At 42.5% G+C, this 22687-nt stretch overlaps 2 protein-coding genes across 6 annotated transcripts in view; one reads left to right on the forward strand and one right to left on the reverse strand.

Moving 5' to 3' along the window:
* The first annotated feature begins 303 nt into the window (after positions 1 to 303).
* LOC110090485 (C-type lectin domain family 2 member B) lies at positions 304 to 21973 on the forward strand. 3 transcript variants are annotated; one of them, XR_012083408.2, is made up of 7 exons: positions 315 to 676; positions 848 to 1501; positions 4130 to 4186; positions 6163 to 6365; positions 8699 to 8805; positions 13013 to 13180; positions 21662 to 21973. XR_012083408.2 is itself a non-coding variant. In XM_072989128.2 (6 exons), the coding sequence occupies exons 2-6, from the start codon at positions 1342 to 1344 to the stop codon at positions 13122 to 13124; spliced, it is 630 nt and encodes a 209-aa protein (XP_072845229.2). In that variant the 5' UTR covers positions 304 to 676; positions 848 to 1341; the 3' UTR covers positions 13125 to 21568. The 3 variants fall into 3 exon arrangements, 2 of the variants coding, with proteins under 2 accessions (XP_072845229.2, XP_072845228.2); XM_072989128.2 differs by lacking the exon at positions 21662 to 21973 and having other exon boundaries at positions 304 to 676; positions 6172 to 6365; positions 13013 to 21568; XM_072989127.2 differs by lacking the exon at positions 21662 to 21973 and having other exon boundaries at positions 319 to 676; positions 13013 to 21568.
* LOC110090481 (killer cell lectin-like receptor subfamily F member 1) overlaps positions 20060 to 22687 on the reverse strand; it is a 48279-nt gene continuing 45651 nt past the window's right edge. For 2 of the 3 annotated variants that reach the window (XR_013542727.1, XM_020814106.3), the window contains one exon: positions 20060 to 22585. Coding sequence is in view for 1 of the 3 variants with exons in the window: in XM_020814106.3 (XP_020669765.3) it covers positions 22540 to 22585 (46 nt within the window). In the remaining 2 variants the exon portion in view is untranslated. The remainder of the gene's footprint in view (positions 22586 to 22687) is intronic. The other variant, XR_013542728.1, reaches the window with a different exon arrangement.

Here is a 22687-nt window from a genome sequence, read left to right on the forward strand (position 1 = left end):
CAACCCGTCCCAGCAGGATGTTGCGACGAAGCGGAAATGATTCACGAGAGCTCACACTAACATGTAAGTTTTTAAGGTGCCACGTGTTTTGTTGTTGTTGTTGTTGTTGTTGTTGTTGTTGTTGTTCCTTTTTTGGGATTTTGCCTCATTCAGAGCTGAGAGAATATAAAAAAGGAGGGGGGAAAAACACATCACCGACCCACGCACCATTCTCCTCATTGGGGAACGTTTTCTCCTTATGAATTAGGAGTTTTGAGCCCGCTCATTTCAAGCCCGCCACGGTGCTCTCTGCTAGAGTGAAGGGAAGCCGGCCGGCGATTACCAGAACCCGGCAGGCCCTCACGTGAGTCGCGCGTGATGGTGACCGAATCTCGAAAGTTTTTCATTAGTCCCGCCCTTCCCGCTCGCCTGGGCGCTGACGCTCTCTCTGCAAGGTGTCCGGAGGAGTCTGAGGGTTGGTGGCGACCGAATACGAAGCCCCCCCCCCCAACTCCCATGTCTGTCCCCGAAAGTCTAGATTTGTAACAACTGTGGAGAGCCGCTGAGCAGGGTCGTAAAACGCGAAAACACACGATTAGGAGAAAGAAAGGAGAGCTGGCGGAGGGAACCCGTGTGCATGCCTGGAAAGAGGGACAAGAAATACAGTATAAGAAGAAAAACTAGCCCGGGTGAGAAGGTAGGTACAGTACTACTGTTTTATTTGTCTGCTGCATTAGAGGAGGCTCTCCGGCCGCACTTCCCTGCGCGCCAGGAGAGGAAAGAAATGGCAGTAGGCAGACCTGGACACTTGTTAAACTTTTGTTTTTCAGAGTAGAGGAGTTGTTAATACTTTTTTCTCTCCCCACAGGGAATCTTGGGACGCTTACTTGATGGGGAAATAATGTAGCACAGCTAGAGGCTTATTCTTCAACATCTGCAGAGATTCTCCCTACCCCAGATGTCAAAGTGGCATCACAGACAAGTTTAAAACGGAAACTGTGGCGTATCTGTGAAGCACCATTTTACTGGTTTTCAGGGAAAAACCACGATTACTGCCCACGGCGAGAACCCACTGGACCAATAATGTGCATTGCGCGTGGTGTCGATATGTCATGCACCCCAATCCAGGAAGTTTTCCCCACCTCGCCTAACTCCATCGTTATCCTGATGATGTGACCATAAGGTGGTGTTGATCCTTCTTAGCCCAACCCACCCTTTGATCAGCTTGCACGTGGATCTGTAATCCTGCAAGTTGGGGGGGGGTTGGTGGAGAGGGGAGGCAGCACACTTTCCTGAAGAGACCAGGATTCTTTTGCACATCTGACAAACAGCAGCATTTACTGCATTGAGAAACTGAGAGAGATGGGTTTTGGTGAAAAAGATGTAATGGATATAAAAGGAACCGAAAAGAAAGAGGAATCTTTTCCACTGGATTCACATGCAGTGGAGAATGGGGCAGTTACTGAAAACACCACAGGAAGTAAAGCCAAAGCAGGAGCCACTTGGATTCATCCTGCATATGGTGAGTAGTGATTAATGGAGACATAGCTTTGGTTCCCCCTAGTGCCAAGTCTAATAATTCACATTTACAAGAGCTGGGAGATTTTTGAAAGACATTATTGAGAGACATAGGATCAATGCACTTTTCCTGAATTCAGGAGGCTTTGTGGTGAAACCTGTTCAATGAAGGGCAACTATAGAACAAAAGGCGTGTGTTTATATCAGGGAAAAGGAACCTTAGGCCTTCCAGGTATTCAGGCCTGCTGCTATTCTCAGCCTCGTCCAACATGGCGAATTCTAAGGGAGTTTGGGATGACTGCCAAACCTCTGGGGGGCCAAAAATTCCCCATTGCTGTTTTTTATCTTGGGAAGACTTGCCTTTCTCAAATGGCTGCCAGCTGTTTTAAGCTGCCTTCTGTGTCCAGCCTTACACATTGAAGAATCCCAGTTCACATTGCTCCTGTACACGTAGAGCAGTACAGTGGTGCCTCGCATAACGATGTTAATTGGTTCCATTAAAACATCGTTATGTGAAAATATCGTTAAGCGAAACACCATTTCCCATAGGAATGCATTGAAAACCGGTTAATCCGTTCCAATAGGAGCCTATTCAATACATTTCAATGGTGAAAAAAATCACCAAAAATTCAAAAAGACGCAGAACGAAGCCAAATTACTTTAACGAAGGTTTTATTAGGTGCACTAACGATTCCAAGCATTTTAAACATTTTAAAAACATTTTAGAATATTTTTAAAATAGCGAAAACATGGCTGTAAAAAAAACGTTAAGTGAAACAGGGGACCTAAAACTGTCATCGTTAAGTGAAGCAAGGTCCCAAACATCGTTATGCGAAAATCCCCCATAGGAAACATCGTTAGGTGAGGCGGCAAAATTTCCAGCAAAGGCCATCGTTATGCGAATTCATCGTTGAGTGAGGCACTCGTTAAGCGAGGCACCACTGTATTAGATTTCTGTGTGATCTTGTGTAGTTCCCTCTTCTCCCTTATTTGGATCTGTCTGGTGAGATAACTCAGCGATGTCTACATTTTTTAACACAAAGCCTTTATTCTTTGACATAAAATCTTTATTCCCTTCAGTAGTAACAAAAGATTTCGTCTCTTGCCTCAGGGGCGTTGGGCATCTTTCCTTCTCATTGAACCATAATAGATCCCCTTCTATCTGCATAGGGGTAGAACTCAAGTCTCTGTAACCCCACCTCAGGGGAATGCCTGATCCCTGAGGCATACTTTCTTGGGGAGGGTGGAAAACCCAGCCCACCCATGGCTCCCATACTTGCCCAGGTTTTGCCTCATCCTCCGTCTGAATTGGCTTGCCCCCCAAGGCTTCCCAGGATGGTCTGTTCTCCCTTCTCAGTGCCTCACATCACTGCCACTCTCTTAGCTTTCTCCTTGGTTCTCTTTCTTCCATCTCCCCCAGTAAGGTGGCTTTCTATAGACCTTTCTCTTCCTCTCCTTCACCCAACATGCTTCCTTCACTTAAGTTTCTAACTGTCCCCTTCCCCCCCTTTTCCTTTATCCCCTCTCCCTCTGATGGTTCATTCTTTTCTTGTCCTTTCTGCCCCTGCTCTTCTAAACACAGTCCCTTTAGGTTCTCCCCTAAAGGTGGGCATCTGTCCTTCAATGTCTTCAGCCATGGAAGTAGATGGTGTACTCTGTGGAGTGCCTTTTAGGCTGTCCTCATCCTCACATTCTGGTGCACATCTAAGTACATCCATATTCACTTACTCACATTCCCAGAAGGCTATAAGGAGAATGTTGCTGGGGCTGTCCGTGAAGACCAAGGATTCTGAGCCTTACTCGTGTTAGGTTTGAGCTACAGTGGACCCTTGACTTACAGACGGCTTGAGTTACAGACTTTTTGAGTTACAGACTTCTCTGGCCGCAAAATTTAGGTTTGACTTGCAGCCTGAGAATTGACTTACAGACCAGAAAAAAACCAAAATGGAACAAAAACTTCCTGTTACGGAATTAATCGGTTTTCAATGCACTGTAGGTCAATGGAGACTTGACCTACAGACTTTTTGACTTGAGAACCGCCTTCCAATACGGATTAAGTTCTCAAGTCAAGACCCCATTGTAATTAGATCCAAAGAGCCCTGGAGAAGCAATAGGACGAAAAGCTCCTGCCCAGAAGGTTCAGAGCAAACTATTACTATCAACCCATTCTCATGAAACTGAGATTAATGGCAGGAAGCCATGGCTTGATTTATCCCACAACGTTGCTTTATGTATCATGTCTTTCAGCACAGCTCACTTGGAAAACTCATTCTTCGTGAATGAGTGCCTTCCTCTACAAGTGGTGTCTGTGTTAAGCAAATGCCCAGGAGGCTTATCTTCCAAAGAACTGCGGGCTTCACTAAAGCTTTTGTGTGGTTACATCACCACCACTGCTCCAATTACCCTGACAGCAGTGTGTTCAGTTTCCCTGTTAAGGGACAGAAGAAAAGGATAGACTCACCTTAGATACAGGTACAATGTGGATATGGTTCACACACCGCGTGGATTCCCTGCAAGAAATATCTGGAATCCCACTGAACTTCGGCAAGTTTTGATAGATTATTTTCCTCTGCAAGGTTGCAGCAGGTGACAACTCGGGTGCAGCTCACTTTTTCCCTTTCTTTTCTTCCAGTACTAGGAAGCTGCATACTTAATATCCTGCTGATCATCGTCATCATTGTGTTATTGGGTGAGTGGAAAGTTGCATCAATCCATTCTGCTGGGTTTTGTGTTTGATTGTTGTCTTGTTTTCCTCTGCTAGTGACAGGACCATGTTCCAGTAAAGGCAGCTTTTGTGTGTTGTCCTTATGATAGGCCAGTAGGCATCTGTGAATAGCTACAGCTCCAAAGGTTAAGGTGTGTTGCAGAAGTGGAGTTACTAAGTCTATGTGGACAGAATGCCAGCAGTGGAAGAAAATAATCACGCTAATGTCAGCATTTCCAAGAGCCCAGAAGGTAGATAATCCAAACTTGCCCCCCTTCAGATATTTTGGACAACAATTCTAACTGACTCCAGCAAAGGTGGCCAACCACTAGGGCTTCTGGGAGTTGTAATCCAAAGCATCTGAAAGTCTGACTCTTCCCTATCTAGGATATAATCCTTAAGCATGTTTATTCAGAACTGAGAACCACTTTTTTTACTGGGACCTATTTCCAAATAAGGGTGCTTAAGACCATAGCCTGTTATCTCACAGAGATGTTTGTAAAATTGCGCAGTTATAAGCAAGATCACATTAAGATTTACATTTCATCTTTATGCTTCGTCACCCTGTTGTACCCAATCTTAGTTTCAGAAACAAATTTAAAATTGCTTTTAAAGCCACATCTGCTCTTGTGGAAGGCTAAAACTGCTATGTAGATCTTTGTAAAGACATTAACGTTCAGAGCAAAATCCCCATGCTTGGGCCAAATATATTCTGGTTCCCACAATGGTCTTGTGATGCTGATGCAGCATGCATACATCAAATACAGGCTGTTTCCTAAACAGCAATGGCAACTTGTTGAGGTATAGTCATGAGAAGGTAATACAGTGCTGCCTTGTTTAATGGGCACCCCGTTTAACGATGAATCCGCATAGTGATGAAGATTTTGCGATTGCAAAAGCGATCGCATTGCAATGTTTTAAATGGGAAAAAATCGCTTTGCGATGATAGGTTTGCTGTTTCACTTACCGATTATCGCATAACGATGATTTTCCAGCAGCTGATTGGTGGTTCCAAAATGGCCGCCGGGTAAAAAAAATGGCCGCCTGCTGTGTTTTCGCCTGGATTCCTCGCTTAACGGGCAGCGAAAATGGCTGCCGTATGGAGGATTTTTGCTTAAAGGTGAGTTTTAAGCCCATAGAAACGCATTAAACGGGTTTTAATGCATTCCTATGGGCTTTTTATTTTTGCATAGCGACGAAATTGCTTTGCAGTGATTTTTGCTGCACGGATTATTGTTGCTATGCGGTGCACTACTGTACCTTCATTGCTAGCAGATTAAAAATGATTTAGTTAACATTTTTAATTACCATTCATTCTTATGGATACAAGGATGGTTTACAGATGTAGCAAAAGATTATATCTGAAACAAAAAACTCTAAAATCTATAATCAAAGCTAAGAGAAACAGTGAAAAGAAAGAAACCAATGAACTGCAAAAAGCCTATTAAAATGCTTTGGTAAACATAAAGCATTTGAGTTTGTGGTGGAGCAGTTGCAATGTTGATACTAGCCATACCTTCATAGGAAAAATATTCCAGAGCAGAGGCACCAGAACTGAGAAGCTAATAGCCAATGGTTTATAATAGTGTTGCCCAAAAATCAAGAATACCTGCGGCTGCTCATCTTCCAAATGACATATGCTGCCTAAATTTACACCAATTGTGTGATGCTCTTGCGGACTAAAAGGATTTTGGTCAAAGAATCTTCTCAAGATTATATAGAAATGCTAAGGATTGGATGCCGAGTCCCTCTGAAAAAGAAGTGATCATCCACGTTGCCAAACTTACTTTTCAATATAAATCATAACTTCAGCTGCTAAGAAGCAATATTTCTGGTAGCTGGAGAAGTGGCATATTATTTTCACCTTCCTGCTATTTTGACAAGTCTGTTCACAAGGAAGGAAGAGGGCTCACTTGAAAGTATAGCCGGAGTAGGTAATAATCTCTATTACTTTTTGAAAGCCCTCTTAGCACTGTGGAAAAGAAGACAACCACCATCGCCTGCTGATCCTGTAGTTCTAGTGCTCTCCTGTCCTGATGGCTGGGTTGGATACAGAAGGAGATGCTACTATTTTGCCGATGAAGAAAAAGACTGGGAGTCTAGCAAGAACAACTGTTCAGCGTTCAATGCCTCCTTAACTGTGGTTGACTCCCAGGAAGAGATGGTGAGTACAGTGAGATTGGCAGCAGCCTTGAGTAAGCTTACAGTGTGCTCCCAAAATGCCTTCTCTTGATTAGAAGATGTGGATATTTTGTTTGGAAGTGTACAGTGAAAGGCATTATGTGGTTAACACCACTTTTGGGGGAAATAAATATGAATTCTCAGAAGAGGTAAGAAGGCGCACAATCTGGGACGAGGCGTAGCAATGCCAGCGAGAGCAGAGGGAATCCCCAGGGCTCTGACGAAAGGGTTGGCTATAATATAGATACAGATGATTGGATTCGAATGTTGAATGATAAGGATAGATGGATTAAATCAGTAAACCTGAGAGAAAATGTGTCAAAGATGTTCTATAGATGGCATTTTAAAACTGGCAAAAAGGGTGGTAGAGATTAGAAATTCATGTTAAAAATACTGTCAGCGCCTTCAGGCGCTCTTTTGTGTAGGTGGTGGATACGTGACAGAGTAAAATGACTTTGGAGATAGATGAAAAAGATATGTAAGAAATTACACAAGGATATATAACCTTTAAACTAGAAATACTCTTGCTGAATATAATACCAAAATTGTTGATTTAAATATATGGCAGGCATAATTGGCTATGATTACCCAATTTTGTATCATCCGCAAGTTTGATAAGTATTCCCTGTATGTTGAAGACTACAGGACACAGGACTCAGCCCTGGAATACCCCACTTGTTACCTCCTCTCAGTTTGAGGAGCCATTGATAAGCACTCTCTGAGTATGATTCTGTAAGCAACTGTGCATCTAACTGACACTTGTTCTATCCAGCCCACACCTCTTAGCTTCCTAATCAGAACATTATGGGGCACTTTGTCAAAGGCTTGGCTGAAGTCAAGATATATTATGGCTTAAGCATTCCCACCGTCTATCAGGGAAGCTACCTGATCAAAAAATGGGATCAGATTGATCTGGCAGGATTTGTTCTTGACAAATCCATGCTGGCTTCTAGTTATTCCTGCATTGTTTTTAAGGTACAGTACTTGCATAGTGACTGCTTTATAATCTGGTCTAGAATTTTCACTGGAATTGATGTCAGGCTGAGTGCTCTGTAGTTCCCAGGTTCCTCCTTTTTTTGGCCTTTTTGAAGATAGGGACAACGTAAGCCCTCATCCAGTCATCTGATGCCTCACCCATTTCCTATGCCTTCAAGAAAATAATAGTGGTTCTGCAATCTCTTCAGCCAGTCCATTCAGTATCCTTGGATGTAGCTCATCCAGCCCTGGGGATTTGAAAAGTCTGAAGCTGCAATTTTATCTCCTCCTTTTGTACCTCACATCTGCCTGGAGGAGTATAGACTGTCTTTTGCCAGAAGACTGAGCTGAAGTAGGAATTTCTGTCATCTGTTATAATTTCTGTCTTTTCTTTGTCATCTGTTATAATTTTCCTATCCTCATCGAGTAGTTGAGCCACTGTTCCTTTTCTCTGTCTTTTGCTACACATGAATCTCGAGAATGCTTTTTTGATGCTTTTAGCATCTCTTGCTAACCTCACTTTATTCTCAGCCTTTGCCTTCCTAATGCCATCCCTGCAATTCTTTGCTACTTGTCTGTACTCTTCCTTTGCAACCTGGCCTTCCTTAAACTTCTTATATGTGTCCCTTTTTGTTTTCGGATCCTCTCTGAGCTTTTTGTGAAGCCACATTGGTCTCACCCCCCACCCCCCGGATTCCATCTTTTTTTCTTGTTGAAATTGTTTGTAGTTGGGCCTTTAGAATATACTCTCTTTTAGAAACTCTCACCCATCCTGGAGTCCTTTTTCTGTTAGGATTTCCTGCCCTGGGACCTTACCTATCACTGTTCCGAGTTTATTAAAATTTGCTTTCCTAACTCCTAACGTATACGTGCAGCTACACTCTGCTTTTGTTCCTTTTGAAATCACAAACTCAAGTTAGAACATGGTCACTTTCCCTTAAGAATTCGTTTTACTTCCACTTCCTCCACCAAGCCATCTCTACTGGTTAGGATCAAGTGCAGGATAGCTAATCCTCTGGTTTCTTCTTCCACTTTTTGTACGAGAAAATAATCAGCCACACAAGCCAGGAGTTTCTTAGATGGTCTATGTTTGGCAGAATTTGTCTCCCAACAGATATCAGGATAATTGAAGGCTTCCATCACGGCTATGTCGTGTTTCTTTGAAATTCCTGTAATTTGTTTTTCAGAAGTTTCATCTGCATCTTCTTGATTGAACGGTCAGTAGTAGACTCCAACTACCATGTTCCTTTTGTTTTTTTGCCCCCCAAACTACCCATCACTACTGTGCCACCCATCTCTACTGATGATAGTAATGTGTGTGCATTTCTTTCCCTCATTAAGGACTTCTTGGCAAGATACAAAACTTCTGATGACCACTGGATCGGTCTCCAAAGGGATTCAGAAGGACAGCCCTGGAGATGGACCAATGGCACCCCCTTCAATAATTGGTTAGACTCTTTTTTTGTGTTTTGCAAGAAAGACATTTCAGAATTCAGAAACCAGATGTGTCATTTGCTACCTGTTTAACAGCACCTGGCAAGAATAGAAAAAAGGATATCCTGGACATTTCATAGGGCTTTTGGCAAGTCTGAACTCCCAATGCTTCTTTGGACTAAACATGGAGTCCAAAGGGAAAGAGTAAAGCAGAGTAGAAAAATAAAGGTTGGTTTTTATGGGAAGGTCTTAGCTGTCTTGGGAGACACACCAGCCAACCAACCATCATCCAGCAAAGAGGATGCCCCATGGCACAGTGGTTAAACTGCAGTACTGCAGCACATGACCTGAGTTTGATCCCAATGAGTTCAGGTAACCAGCTTAAGGTTGACTCAGCCTTCCATCCTTCTGGGGTCAGTAAATTGAGTACCCAGCTCATAGGGGTGCGATGGGGGGCAATGTGTAGCTATATAATTAAATTGTAAACCACCCAGAGAATGCTTTAATAGCTGAAGGGTGGTATATAAGCTGCACATACTGCTTTTTGATACATGTGCTTTCACTGCTAATGCTGTTCAGAGCCTTCTTGACCAGGCATTAACCATTGGCATTGCCTTTGATTCTTTAATCTCCATTGCTTTCTGCTTTCAAACAGAGGTCTGGAAATTGGTTCTCTCATATTGAAAGGTTAATTAGAGCGCTTAAGCCCTTCTTGTTGCTTTCCAGACTTCATAGGCTGGAGCACCTCACTGTGGAGTCAGGAGCCAGGAGTCTGATTTTCTGTTGTTCCTCTTGGACAGAAAGTCAGCCTGTGCAGTGTCGGGCAGTGTCAGTGTTGTGTAGTGTCAGGATGCCACAAGAAGGGGGGGGACTAGTACACTGCTAGTACAGTATTTCTGAATACTTTATGTCAGGAAGCTTTGGGAAGGGCCATTGCTATTATTTATGGGTCTCTCCTTGAGGGCAGGGTCCCCCGAGCCCTCAAGGAGACGCTTATTAGGCCCATTCATTAAAAAAAACCTAACTTGGCATCAGACAATATTCACAACTACAGACCTGTCACCGATGTGCCTTTTCTAAGCAACCTTGTAGAAACAGTGGTGGCCAACCAGCTACAGGCGCTCCTGGATGAGACCGATACCCTTGATCCATTCCAGTCCAGCTTCATGGCCACATAAGATGACCTTTTGAGGGAGACCGACAGGAGCAAAATGCCCTTGCTCCTCCTCCTCAATCCTTCAGCAACCCTCAATATATGATATCCTCCTGAGGAGGCTCTCTGGTTCCGGGGTCAGTGACCTGGCCTTGTCCTGACTCTGGTCCTTCCTCGAGGATCATTCTCAGAGAGTACAGCTTAAGGAGATGATGCCCATGCCTTGAACTCTTAATTGTGGAGTCCCTCAGGGGTTGATTATCTTCCCAAAGCTATTTAATATTTATATGAGACCACTGGGGGAAGTAATCAGGTGTTTTGGAGCTTCATGTCACCAATATGTGGATGACACGCAGCTCTCTCTCTTTCCATCCTTCTGGATACTGTCCCATCCCTTGAGCGCTGTCTGGATGCGGTGCTGGGATGGATGAGAGACAATAGATTAAGACCGAACCCGGACAAGACAGAAGTCCTGTGTGTGGGTGCCTCTGGTGTCTGCAGATTGGTGACCTCCCCCTCCATTGAGTGGTGCCTGTTTCCACTAAGGACAAGGTTCACAGCCTGGGTGTATTTTTGGAGCCGGCACTATCAGTGGAGTCCCAAATGGCATCTGAGGTCCTCTCCACCTGAGACGGATTACCCAGCTGCATCCCTCCCTTGATCTGCTGCGTCCCTACCTAGGTCCGTCACCATTCTGGTCCATGCATTAGTAGTCTCGAGATTAGACTACTGCAATGCTCTCTACATGGGGATGCCTATGAAGCTGCTACAGATACTTTAACAGGTCCAGAATATGGTGGCCAGACTATTGAGCGGTGTGAAGAAATACAGTGGTGCCTCGCTTGACGAGGTTAATTCGTTCCAGCGAAATTGCTGTAGAGTGAAAACATTGTCAAACGAAATTTAAAAACCCATTGAAAAGCATTGAAAACCGTTCAATGCGTTCCAGTGGGCTGAATACCTGCTCATCAGGCGAAGATCCTCCATACAGCAGCGATTTTTGGTGCCTGTAAAGCGAGGAATCTGTCCTAGAAAACGGGGGGGGGGGGATTTTCTTCAGCCAGTGGCCATTTTGAAACCTGACGATCAGCTGTTTGCTGATCATCGTAAAATGAAAATCGGTACCCAAAGCAGGGAACTGATCATCGCACAGCGAAAAAACTCCATTTAAAACATCGTCAACGTAAAGCAGATTCGTTGTAGAGCGGGGTAATCGTCCAGCGGGGCACGACTGTACCATCATATTTCCCCTACTCTGGCCGCCCTGCACTGGTTACTTGTTCATTTCTGTGCCAGCTTTAAGGTGATGATGCAGGCATATAAAAACTAAAACAGTTTGAGACTTTGATACCTAATGGAATGCCTCCTTCCAATAAGATCTGCCTGTCCTACACTTCCCAGATCAGGTGGTTGAGAATACTGACCCTGAGATAGGCCCGGAAGGAGAAGATCAAAAACTGGGCCTTCCCGCTCAAAATTCACCAGGTCTCTTTAGTGGGAATTTTTAAATGGTCACTGAAAACATGCTTTTCAGACAGGCCTTCCCTGACCTTGTAACACTGTAACACAGTGGTTGTTTCAGTGTTTATATTATCACTTCTGCCACCTTGCCTTTAAACTATCTTAAATTATATTTAATTTTATGTTCTGTCTATGTGCTCAATTTTCATTTTTTATAGGTATTATTTTTACTGTTTTTATTTTTTTTTATTATGTTGGCTGCGAGATGGGTGATATAAAAGTCAAACAAACAAACAAATTAGAATTAACTTGGCATCATAAGAATAACAACAACGATGACAAAAGTAACTCTTTTTATTATTGGAAACCATGTGAAAGGAAACACTGGTTAGATTTTTATCCTTCTCATCAAAACTCCTGACTTTATTTATTTGTTTGTTTGTTTGTTTGTTTGTTTGTTTGTTTGTTTATTTATTTATTTATTTATTTATTTATTTATTTTGTATCCCGCCTATCTAGCCACTTAAGGCCACTCTAGGCGGGTTACAGCAAGCATAATTACAATATAATTAAAACAATTTTAAGTAAGGGGAAAAACTTAGAGAAAAAATAAAAAGAGGAACGGTCAGGAATTGGCTGAGGGGAAGGCCTGTCGGAACATCAGTGTTTTTAACTGATTTTTAAAAATACTCAGCGAGGGAGCCATGCGAATGTCAGGGGGAAGGTTATTCCAGAGGCGAGGAGCCACCGCCGAGAAGGCCCTATTTCTTGTCTTTTCTTTCCGGGCCTCCCTCAGCCTCACCTCCTGACTCGCATGAGTGACACAGGTAGAACTTGGTGGAAGTTGGCGTTCCGCCAAGTAACGAGGCCCTAAGCCTTTTAGGGCTTTGTACGTAAGTATTAACACTTTGAAGTCGATGCGGACTCGGATGGGCAGCCTATGCAGAGCAGCCAGAGTGGGTGAAATGTGTTGGTATTTTTTCACACCACTGAGAAGTCTGGCCGCAACATTTTGCACCACCTGTAGTTTCCGCAGCAGCCTCAAAGGCAGCCCCACGTAGAGCGCATTGCAGTGGTCTAATCTTGAGATTATGAGCACATGCACCAAGGTAGTGCGGGCCCCCACGTTGAGATAGGGCTGCAGTTGGGCTATCCGCCTAAGGTGGAAAAAGGCGGATCGGACCACAGACGCCACCTGGGATTCCATAGTGAGCGCCGGGTCCAGATGGATCCCCAAACTGCGGACCCCATCCTTGGCAGGGAGGGTCACCCCCCCAAAGGAGAGGGAGTTTCCCAAATCCCCCACTGTGGGGGCACCCACCCTCAGCACCTCCGTCTTGTCCGGGTTCAGCCTCAGCCCGTTCTCCTGCATCCATTTCAGTACGGTCGCCAGGCAGCGCTGGAGGGACAGGACGGCATCTCCTGCAGAAGGTGGAAAGGAGATGTAGAGCTGAGTATCATCAATTCTGAAAGGAGATTACACAGGCCTTCTGGCTCTCTAGTAAGGAGGCAGGTAGTTGGAATGTGTCATCTAATGAGATTGTATGGTAGTCCTTAAAATTACAATTTTTGTGAAGTTTTTGGACTTTTGTCTTGTTCCTCTTTAGGTTTCAGGTTCGTGGAGGAGCAGAATGTGCTTATATTAGCGAAAATGCATTTGCCAGCTCCAGCTGCACCAGAACAGAACGCTGGATATGCAGTAGACAAATAGAAAAGTGACACAAAGCATCACATGTACTTTTCTTCTCACTCCTGTAACACATGCAGAGGCTGAGGTAATCATAATATGCTCATCCCAGCAGTTCCCACCACAACGAGAGAAATTGGGTTGTACGTGTTACAGCTCTGTGTGGTTGAAGCAATGAATGCTACTTGGGGACAATCTCCATAGTTGATTTTGTCAGAATTATGTATTTACTTTTTTGTTAGAACTCTGAAGCAATGTATTCCAGGTACAGTGGTGCCTCGCAAGATGAATGCCTCGCAGGATGAAAAACCCGCAAGACAAATGGTTTTTGCGATCGCTGTGGTGCCTCGCAAGACGGCTTTTTCTATGGCCGTGCTTCGCAAGATGATTTTTTTGCAAGACCGATGGCTCGGAAGACGAAAATAATTCATTTGTCTTGCGAGGTTCCCATAGGAATGCATTGCAATGCATTCCTATGGGAAACCGCTTTTCACAAGACGAAAATTTTGCAAGACAGCGGTACTTACGAAACGAGTTACTTTCATCTTGCGAGGCATGGCTGTATTGTAGTACAGTGGTGCCTCACTTAACGAGCGCACCATAGAATGACGAATCCGTATAGCGAGGGTTTTTTCCGATCGCAACTGCGATCGCACAGCGATGGCCTCTATGGCCGAAACTCGCATTGCGAAGATCGATAAGCGTCTCGCTTACCGACCTCCGCTTTGCGACCCGCGGATCAGCTGTTCGGCGGCTCCAGAATGGCCGCCGGAAGCCCCAAAATGGCCGCGCGCAGCGTTTTCGCGCCCTCGGTAAGCAAGGGGAGGGTGCGGAAATGGCTGCCGGCCATAGGAAAACAACGCTGAACGGTGAGTTTTCGGGCCATTTGGAACGCATTGGGTTTTCTTGATCCGTTCAGCGATGTTTTCACATAGCGATGGGTTTTTAAGTTAAAATCTTTTAAGGCATATGGGTTTTGTAATTATGAAGTGAGCCAGAGAGGTTCCATTTTGTTTCTTTGTATATAGTATCTGTGCAAATTGTTTTCTAGGCGAGCAGAGAGAATGTTATTCTGAAGGCCTGAGAAGGACTCTGTGTGATTAGATAGATGGGAATTGTTGTGACTCTTTGATAAACCACCGTTAACCCAAATAACATCTGCTGTGTATGAGAAAGAATTCATGTGATGTAACAGGACTGTTTGCCTAGTAACGAACTCTGATTGGATGACATCGTGGGAAGGTGCATTAGGCCCTTGCCAGTTACTCTTGAAAAAGGAACTTTTTACCTATGGACATTGTCTTTCCAAGACCGACCTTTCAGTGATTCGTGACCTACACTTCAGCCATTTGGGACTTACCCTGATGTCTTTAGAGAGAGTTTGGTGGCCTACCTACATGGACTGGTTTCTATGCTTTGCTGGATTACTTTTGGACTTATGGGATTTTTCCTAAAAGGACTGTGCATGGACTATTTTCTATGGACTGTTCTATGGGATATACTTTATGAACTCTTTTTCTTGGAATACTCCATATGGACTATGCTCTTGTAATTTTGTAAGGACTATGGTATATTTACTGGATTTTTCTTTTCTAAGGACTATGGGACATATAAGGGATTTTTACTTTTGTTTAGGGGTTTTTATTCTATAGGATCACTGAGGACTATAGCCTTTTTATAACCAACTTGGATTATTTTGGTTTTTACTAATGATTTCTTATTCTGGAACTGTTTTGATTCTTTTTAATGTCTTTTTGTATTTTTAATAAGGTTTTTGAACTCTTTTATATTTTTCATGTTTTCTTTGCCTCACTACATCTTTGTAACTAAACAGCACAATGCTAGTTTATTTGTTTTGGTTTAATTTGGCTTTGAATATCTAGTAACATGCTTTTTCTTTAATAAAATAAAGATTATAAAACTCATTTGGTTTCCTGAACAGTACACTTGTCATAGGGTCATCTGAGAGTGCTGCCTCGGCCTAGCTTACTTAGAGTCCTGTCAGTGGTGCAAGTTAAGTCTAAGGACTACAAAGCCCACTTGACCTTTTCACAATAATATCTGAGAGTACCAGGGTGTTCTTATGTGGGCAGACCTGCGAGAAGGAGTGTTGTAGCATGGCTGGCTGAATTTGGACTCTTCAGCCCATTTTAGCATGTGCAAACTCCTGATTGCTCTCTGTCCAAGCTTACACGTGTGTTTTCGAACCCGTGTTCGCGACATGGTGGCAGCTGCGCGATGGACCACGTGCTGGGTTTTGTAGTACCTCAGGATGACCAATTTTTGTTCTATCTGGCAGCTTGAGTGACTCTGATCCACAAGCTAAGTTTTGATTGCAGTGGGACACTGAGGCTTCAAGGAGCTAGGTGCTTCCCTGGGTGTAAACAGTAATTTCCTAGGAAACGCTGTTTGCCAGCAGTTAGATCTAAAGGCTGTGGTGAGAGGTGTTAAATCTTCAGGCTGTGGTAATGTGTGTTAGAATCTGGGGTGCTCTTTTAAGAAAGAGATTCCCAGTGGGACAAGCAAACTGTTAGGAAACAATTGGATTTAATCAGTAGGCATGTGCAGGTTGTTACAACGTTGTAGTGAAGAAATTCCAAGATGCATGTCCTTTATTTTTGGAGTGCTTGCACCCAAGTTGAGCAGGTCATTTCACAATCTTAGGATTGCATAAATGACTCTGGCTACATTGTTTTGGAACTTGCATCCAGGTTTTTTTTTTTTTTTTTTGGCCTAAGCGTACTCCTATAATCTTAGGATTTGCCGGAGCACCTGGCCGTGTTCCAGACTAGCTCTGGGTCTCCCCACTACGATCTTAGGATCTGTCAGGAGTACCTAGTTGCATCTGGCTTGGCCTAGAGTCATGCCCTATGATCTTAGAGGTATCTATCTGCACCCAGTTCAGTCATTGATCATCTCTGTAACTTTAGGGTTCACAGAGTGATCACAGTTTTTCTTTTCTCTTCCTTTTGGATTTTTCAGTATTTTGGTTTGGCAGCTGTCTGTCTTCTCACAGACCTTAGGGTCACAGGGACAGCAGTTGGTCGAAAGTGCAGAAGAGATTTTTAATTTTATTTTGGTTTGGCAGCTGTTTGTTCTCTCGCCTATCTTAGGATAGCAGAAGGGACAGCAGTTGGTCAGAAGTGCAGAGGAGATTTTTAGATTTTCCTTTCTATTATTAGAGTTTTGTTTGGTTTTATTGCTGACCTAGCCTAGGCTAGATTGCCAGCAGAAGATGGAGGAGAAAAACCAGTCAGATACCGTGGATATACTCTTGGAAGTGGCTTCGGGATTTTTCGAGCAAGCCAAGCAGAAAATTAGGGAAAGAGATTTCCTGATACGTGAGCTTTATCAGGAAAACATCCTTTTAAAACGTTTTCTTAGCACAGAACCTGGCTTGATGCAAAAGTTTTTCCAAGTTCAGCAGGGTTCCTTTGGGGATTACTGCAATGAGACGCTCCAAACAATTGGGAGCAACCCTGAGATGCAAGATGCTTGTGTGGAAAGAGTTAACGAGGCACAGTGGAATGCTAAGGAGCATTCCAGAGAAGACAGCGATTCATCGCCCGTCCAAACAGAGGATTTACAGGCCCTGGAGCCGCGCGCAGAGAAAGGAATGCAGGAGAAAATTTGCCGCGAAGGGACCTTGAGGAAATTAACATCGGGCGACCCAAGGGAAAACTGCAGTGCTCCAGAGAATTGCAGTGCATTGGAATTCAGCTCAGCACCAACCTCAGCTCTTTTTCAGAGCACAGGACAGGTGAGAAGTTCTGAAATAATTCCGGATGAGACTATGGGTTTGCCAGGACTTGTGTCAGCAGATCTTGATGCATGTCAGATCTCAAACAACCCCCCTTCTCTTAGCCTAGAGGGAACAGCGGAAGCAGACCCTGTTAGGTTGGCAGAGACCCCGTGTACTTCATGGCAGTTCGGAAGTAAAGAAATATACCAAGGGGGTGGCCTACTCAAGGTACCGGAAAAGTCAGCTGAGGAAGCTGGAGGAGTGAAGGTTTTCTCAGAGTCATTGCCAAGTGCCATAGGAGGTGATAGTGGAGCAGTTTTGCAGCATGGACTTTCACATTGTTGCAATAATACAAATGACTCTGTAAACTTGATTAAAGATAGAAAGCTGCATTTGAACCTGTCAGATTGTGAGACTGTTTATAACACAACCAATGAAGGGGGAAGCGCTAACTTTTTGGGATTACAAAGTACTGATGTTTCTCCAGAGACTGAAATCATATCTGAAAGATTTGGCCCAGTACCACAGTTAATCTTCTCAGAAAGATCTTTAGAGAGAAAAACAGAGGTTTGGGACCATTCTTATTTTCAACAGCCTATTTTCCAAGGAAGTGGTGAGAATGCTGATACTGTTTCTGAGGCTATGCAGAGTACTCCCGAGGGAACTTTGACGCAACAGCGGCCTCTTGTGACCAAACCTGATAGCACAGCTAATTCAGCAATACAGGGATCCAGGGGTGAAGGCATTGATCAATTTGGCCCAGGACAGATATTGGAGCCTGTGTTAGCTAATCACCAAAACGTCTTCTCGAATTCACCGGGAGAAACTAATGAGGTGGGACATTTTATTGCAGTCAATATTGAGACGTTGGTAGAAATTGTTGCAAACACTGAATACATTTCCGTGATTGGAATAAAAGGAGGGCTTTATCAGATTTTAATTAAAGAGGAACATCGCCCTTATACATCATTTAATTGCCCTCAGGGAATTTACCAACTCAGAAAACTAGCACCTGGAATGGAAAATACCTATGTTACTTTTCAGAAATTGGTTGATGAATTGTTTGGTGATTTATATTATGTGATTGGCTATGTAGGCAACTTTGTAATTTACAGCCCTGATCCAATTCAAGCAGACCAAAATGCTTTGTCATTCTTAGAGAAGCAGAGATATCGAAGCCCAAGATTAATGCAGTGGTATTTCAGATTGCAAAAATATGATTTTGATGTTAAACATCTACTTAGAAAGGAGGCTTTAATTCCCCATTGCTTATCTCGAATGTTTAGTGCAGATGCAAGGGGAGAAAATGGCTAGAATTGATAAAGCTCTGATATTTGATTTTCTTGATATTTTGTATGACAATGTTCCTGAGCATACATAGAGTGTTTTCACTATTATTACTTCATATCAGTATATTGGTTTAACAAGTTATTATGATGTTAACCCTGGTTTCACTATTTTACTGTTTGATGACTAGAGTATTATCTGAGCATATGCAGAGTGTATAAGTATAAGTATACTAACTTGTTTATTCTTCTGTTTTTCAGACTAGTAGAAGTGTCTAACGCAAATTTCTCTCATGTATGGTAAATACTGTAATTATAATAGTTCTCATGTAACAATTGTTTTGCTATTTTAGAACCATATTTAAAATGTATTACTTTATGCTCATGTTAATATCTTTCTCTATTTTGTTACTGCTTAATTATGACATCTCATCTTATTCAGTTATCAAAATTAAAACTTAAATTGTTTAGGAATTTTGTTAATCTTCAGGGGGCTTGTGATGAGATGGGTTTTTAAGTTAAAATCTTTTAAGGCATATGGGTTTTGTAATTATGAAGTGAGCCAGAGAGGTTCCATTTTGTTTCTTTGTATATAGTATCTGTGCTATGCTGACAAATTGTTTTCTAGGCGAGCAGAGAGAATGTTATTCTGAAGGCCTGAGAAGGACTCTGTGTGATTAGATAGATGGGAATTGTTGTGACTCTTTGAGAAACCACAGTTAACCCAAATAACATCTGCTGTGTATGAGAAAGAAGTCATGTGGTACAACAGGACTGTTTGCCTAGTAACGAACTCTGATTGGATGACATCGTGGGAAGGTGCATTAGGCCCTTGCCAGTTACTCTTGAAAAAGGAACTTTTTACCTATGGACATTGTCTTTCCAAGACCGACCTTTCAGTGATTCGTGACCTACACTTCAGCCATTTGGGACTTACCCTGATGTCTTTAGAGAGAGTTTGGTGGCCTACCTACATGGACTGGTTTCTATGCTTTGCTGGATTACTTTTGGACTTATGGGATTTTTCCTAAAAGGACTGTGCATGGACTATTTTCTATGGACTGTTCTATGGGATATACTTTATGAACTCTTTTTCTTGGAATACTCCATATGGACTATGCTCTTGTAATTTTGTAAGGACTATGGTATATTTACTGGATTTTTCTTTTCTAAGGACTATGGGACATATAAGGGATTTTTACTTTTGTTTAGGGGTTTTTATTCTATAGGATCACTGAGGACTATAGCCTTTTTATAACCAACTTGGATTATTTTGGTTTTTACTAATGATTTCTTATTCTGGAACTGTTTTGATTCTTTTTAATGTCTTTTTGTATTTTTAATAAGGTTTTTGAACTCTTTTATATTTTTCATGTTTTCTTTGCCTCACTACATCTTTGTAACTAAACAGCACAATGCTAGTTTATTTGTTTTGGTTTAATTTGGCTTTGAATATTTAGTAACATGCTTTTTCTTTAATAAAATAAAGATTATAAAACTCAATTGGTTTCCTGAACAGTACACTTGCCATAGGGTTATCTGAGAGTGCTGCCTCGGCCTAGCTTACTTAGAGTCCTGTCAGTGGTGCAAGTTAAGTCTAAAGACTACAAAGCCCACTTGACCTTTTCACAATAATATCTGAGAGTACCAGGGTGTTCTTATGTGGGCAGACCTGTGAGAAGGAGTGTTGTAGCATGGCTGGCTGAATTGGACTCTTTCAGCCCATTTTAGCATGTGCAAACTCCTGATTGCTCTCTGTCCAAGCTTACACGTGTGTTTTCGAACCCGTGTTCGCGACAAGGGTTAATCCGGAACGGATTAACCTCGCTATGCGAGGCACCACTGTAGTTACTTCTAATTAGTTCCTTTTACAAGGAAGGTATTTCTGCTCTAGAAGTTAGGCTCTAGTAGTTAAACAAGGATTTTTATTGTGTGTTCCTTTTCTGTAACAGAATATTCATATTATTTATATATCAAAATCAAAGCAATAAAGCCTCTCTTTGACAGATCCACACATGTTCAGCACTACAGCTGTCAGAACGTATGTTATCCTTTATCACACCACAGTGGTTTCTTTTTGTATCTGATGGAAGTCTGTGGAAGAAAGAAGAAAATCTGCTTACTAGATATGAAGGCTGGAGCATCTGTTCTGTTTTTTTTTAAATAAAAAAGAGTAATGGTACCAAACCCCAGATAGGGGCAGGGACCAATATGTGACGACGACAGGAACAAACATGCTAAATTCTGCATATGCTTTTGAACTATGTTACACCAACACTGTATTCTACATATAAGTGTAGGTTGGCCAGGTCTGGCCATGGTTGCACCAACAAAATGTTTTCTAGTTATGCTCCACTGAGTTTACATCATAAAATTTTGGTCAGACAAGGCACAGCCAGTACTGAATACCTTGCTACTGTCCTAACACCACATCGTTTCCTGCCGCCCCTGGAGGCTTCTACTTTTTGTTGTTGTTGTTCTGGTCACATTGCAAGACATTTTGTTTCGTTACGGGGTGTGTGCATGACTGTACCACAACTTTCCTGAGGGAAAGTCAACATGGGAGGCTGCCACCACTACTATCTTTCGGCTGGAGTGTCAGTGTGTTGGAAAAATAACGTCAACGTCTCCAGTGACATAAAAAACCCATAAGGGAAATATGCTGGAACTAAAGTGTAGCCAGCAATAATGCATCAAATTTAAAGATGTTTCTGTTGCGGAAACAAAAAAAGTCATGTGGGACACACATCCTGTTATAAATGCTATGTGACCATGAAGCAATACAAGTAAGAAAAGCCTTGGTAGCAGAGGGAAACATTTCACTGGTGTGACCATGGCCTTTGTTATTTTATGTAGGACTTATCCTGCAATTGCCTAGTCTCTGAATAAGCCTTGCATGCTTCATCTTTGGTTATACGGTGGTGCCCCGCATGACGGCAATAATTCGTTCCGTGAAAATTGCTGTTTAGCGAAATCATCGTCTTGCGAAAACTGTTTTCCCATTGGAATGCATTGAAACCCGTTTAATGCGTTCCAATAGGGAAAAATCATCGTCGTTTTGCGAAGATCGCCCATAGGGCAGCCATTTTGCGAAGCGCCGATCAGCTGTAAAAATGGCTGTCTTGCGAAGCATTGGTCCTGAAAACATAGGGAAGCCATTTTGCGAAGCTGCTGATCAGCTGTAAAAAATGTTGTCTTGCAAAAAAAAATGGTCCGCGAAGCACGGACCAAATCACTATCAAGTGAAAATCGCCCATTGGAATCACTGTTTTGCGAATCACTATAGTGATTGCAAAACCTCGTCGTCATGCGGATTCATCATTTTGTGAGGTCGTTGTCTAGCGAGGTACCACTATAGATTTTTAAAATTCTTTTGGAAACTTTGCATTTAATTTTGAACGTATACATTTTTGTACCAAATAAACATAATAAAAATTTTCCAACTGTGTGAGCAGTCTGAAAATGAAGGGGTTGGTAGTACTGGAGAAGGTGACTTGCACTCAGAATTTTGAATACTTTGTGGGTGTTTCCTACCTTACAGGACTGGTTTGCAGACCCAAGCAAGCACCCTTGTAATTTTTGTTCTCTCCCTGGAGCACTGAAGGAGCAAACAGGCTCAGACCCATTGGGAAGAGGTTACACAGTAACGCACTGCACCCTCCTGGAAAGTACACACACCAAGAAAAGCCAGGGTACTGTGTCTAAGTGGTCAGTGAATCTACCCTGTGGTGGCTAACATCATGACACTGAGATTAGTGTTAATTGTTTTGTTTCTGTTGTATTGAATTTAAATGACTGAGCAGCGGATGCATTTGTTTAATTTACTGTGCGTATAAATGTGTATACTTTGGAAGTTTTCAGTGGGACTGTTTTTTTTAATTGACGTAGTGGTCATTGATTGTAGTGTTGCCTGGTTTTGGAGTAAATTTTATTCTCAGTTACCTTGCACCTGCTTTTTTGAAGCAGTTTTAGGGGTTCTTTAGGGAACAAACAAGCCAAAATGGCTTGAAAGTAGACCCTTTTAAAATCACAGAATTATACAATAACTGAGTTGGAAGGTGCCCATGCGGCCTTCAAGTCCAATCTCCTGCTTGGTGCAGGAATCCAAATCCAAGTAGATCTGACAGATGGTTGTCCAATTTTCACTTGAATCCCTCCAGCTCACCACCTCCTGAGATAATTGGTTTCATTTTCACACTATTCTAACAGGTAAGACATTTTCCTGATATTCAGCTGAAATCTGGCCTCCTATAACTTGAACCTATTATTTCATGTCCTGCACTCTGGGATGATCAAGAATGGATCCTAACATAGCAATGTCTTTATTTTTAAGGTGCCACAATGTTTTTATCATCTTTATTTTTGTTATTTTGTTATTGCCTGATATGTTCCCCTCTTCTGTATGACTACTGTTTTATATTAAAAGGGCAGTGCAGGAAACAAGTGAAACTGGTAGAGGCAACGCCTGAAAAAAAACAAAACAAAATGAAAGCAAAATGAAAGTTTTCACCATATGCATCCCTATTGGCATCTTAATCTAGAATCTGGGTACAAACTAGTGTCTTCA

The sequence above is a fragment of the Pogona vitticeps genome, chromosome 2 (genome assembly GCF_051106095.1).
Source record: "Pogona vitticeps strain Pit_001003342236 chromosome 2, PviZW2.1, whole genome shotgun sequence".
Taxonomy (NCBI): domain Eukaryota; kingdom Metazoa; phylum Chordata; class Lepidosauria; order Squamata; family Agamidae; genus Pogona; species Pogona vitticeps.

Coding starts and splice junctions, on each gene's coding strand:
- LOC110090485 (XM_072989127.2), top strand. CDS start 1,342: ATGGGTTTTGGTGAAAAAGATGTAATGGATATAAAAGGAACCGAAAAG. Junction 6,366..8,698: donor TTGACTCCCAGGAAGAGATG/GTGAGTACAGTG, acceptor TCCCTCATTAAG/GACTTCTTGGCAAGATACAA. Junction 8,806..13,012: donor GGCACCCCCTTCAATAATTG/GTTAGACTCTTT, acceptor GTTCCTCTTTAG/GTTTCAGGTTCGTGGAGGAG.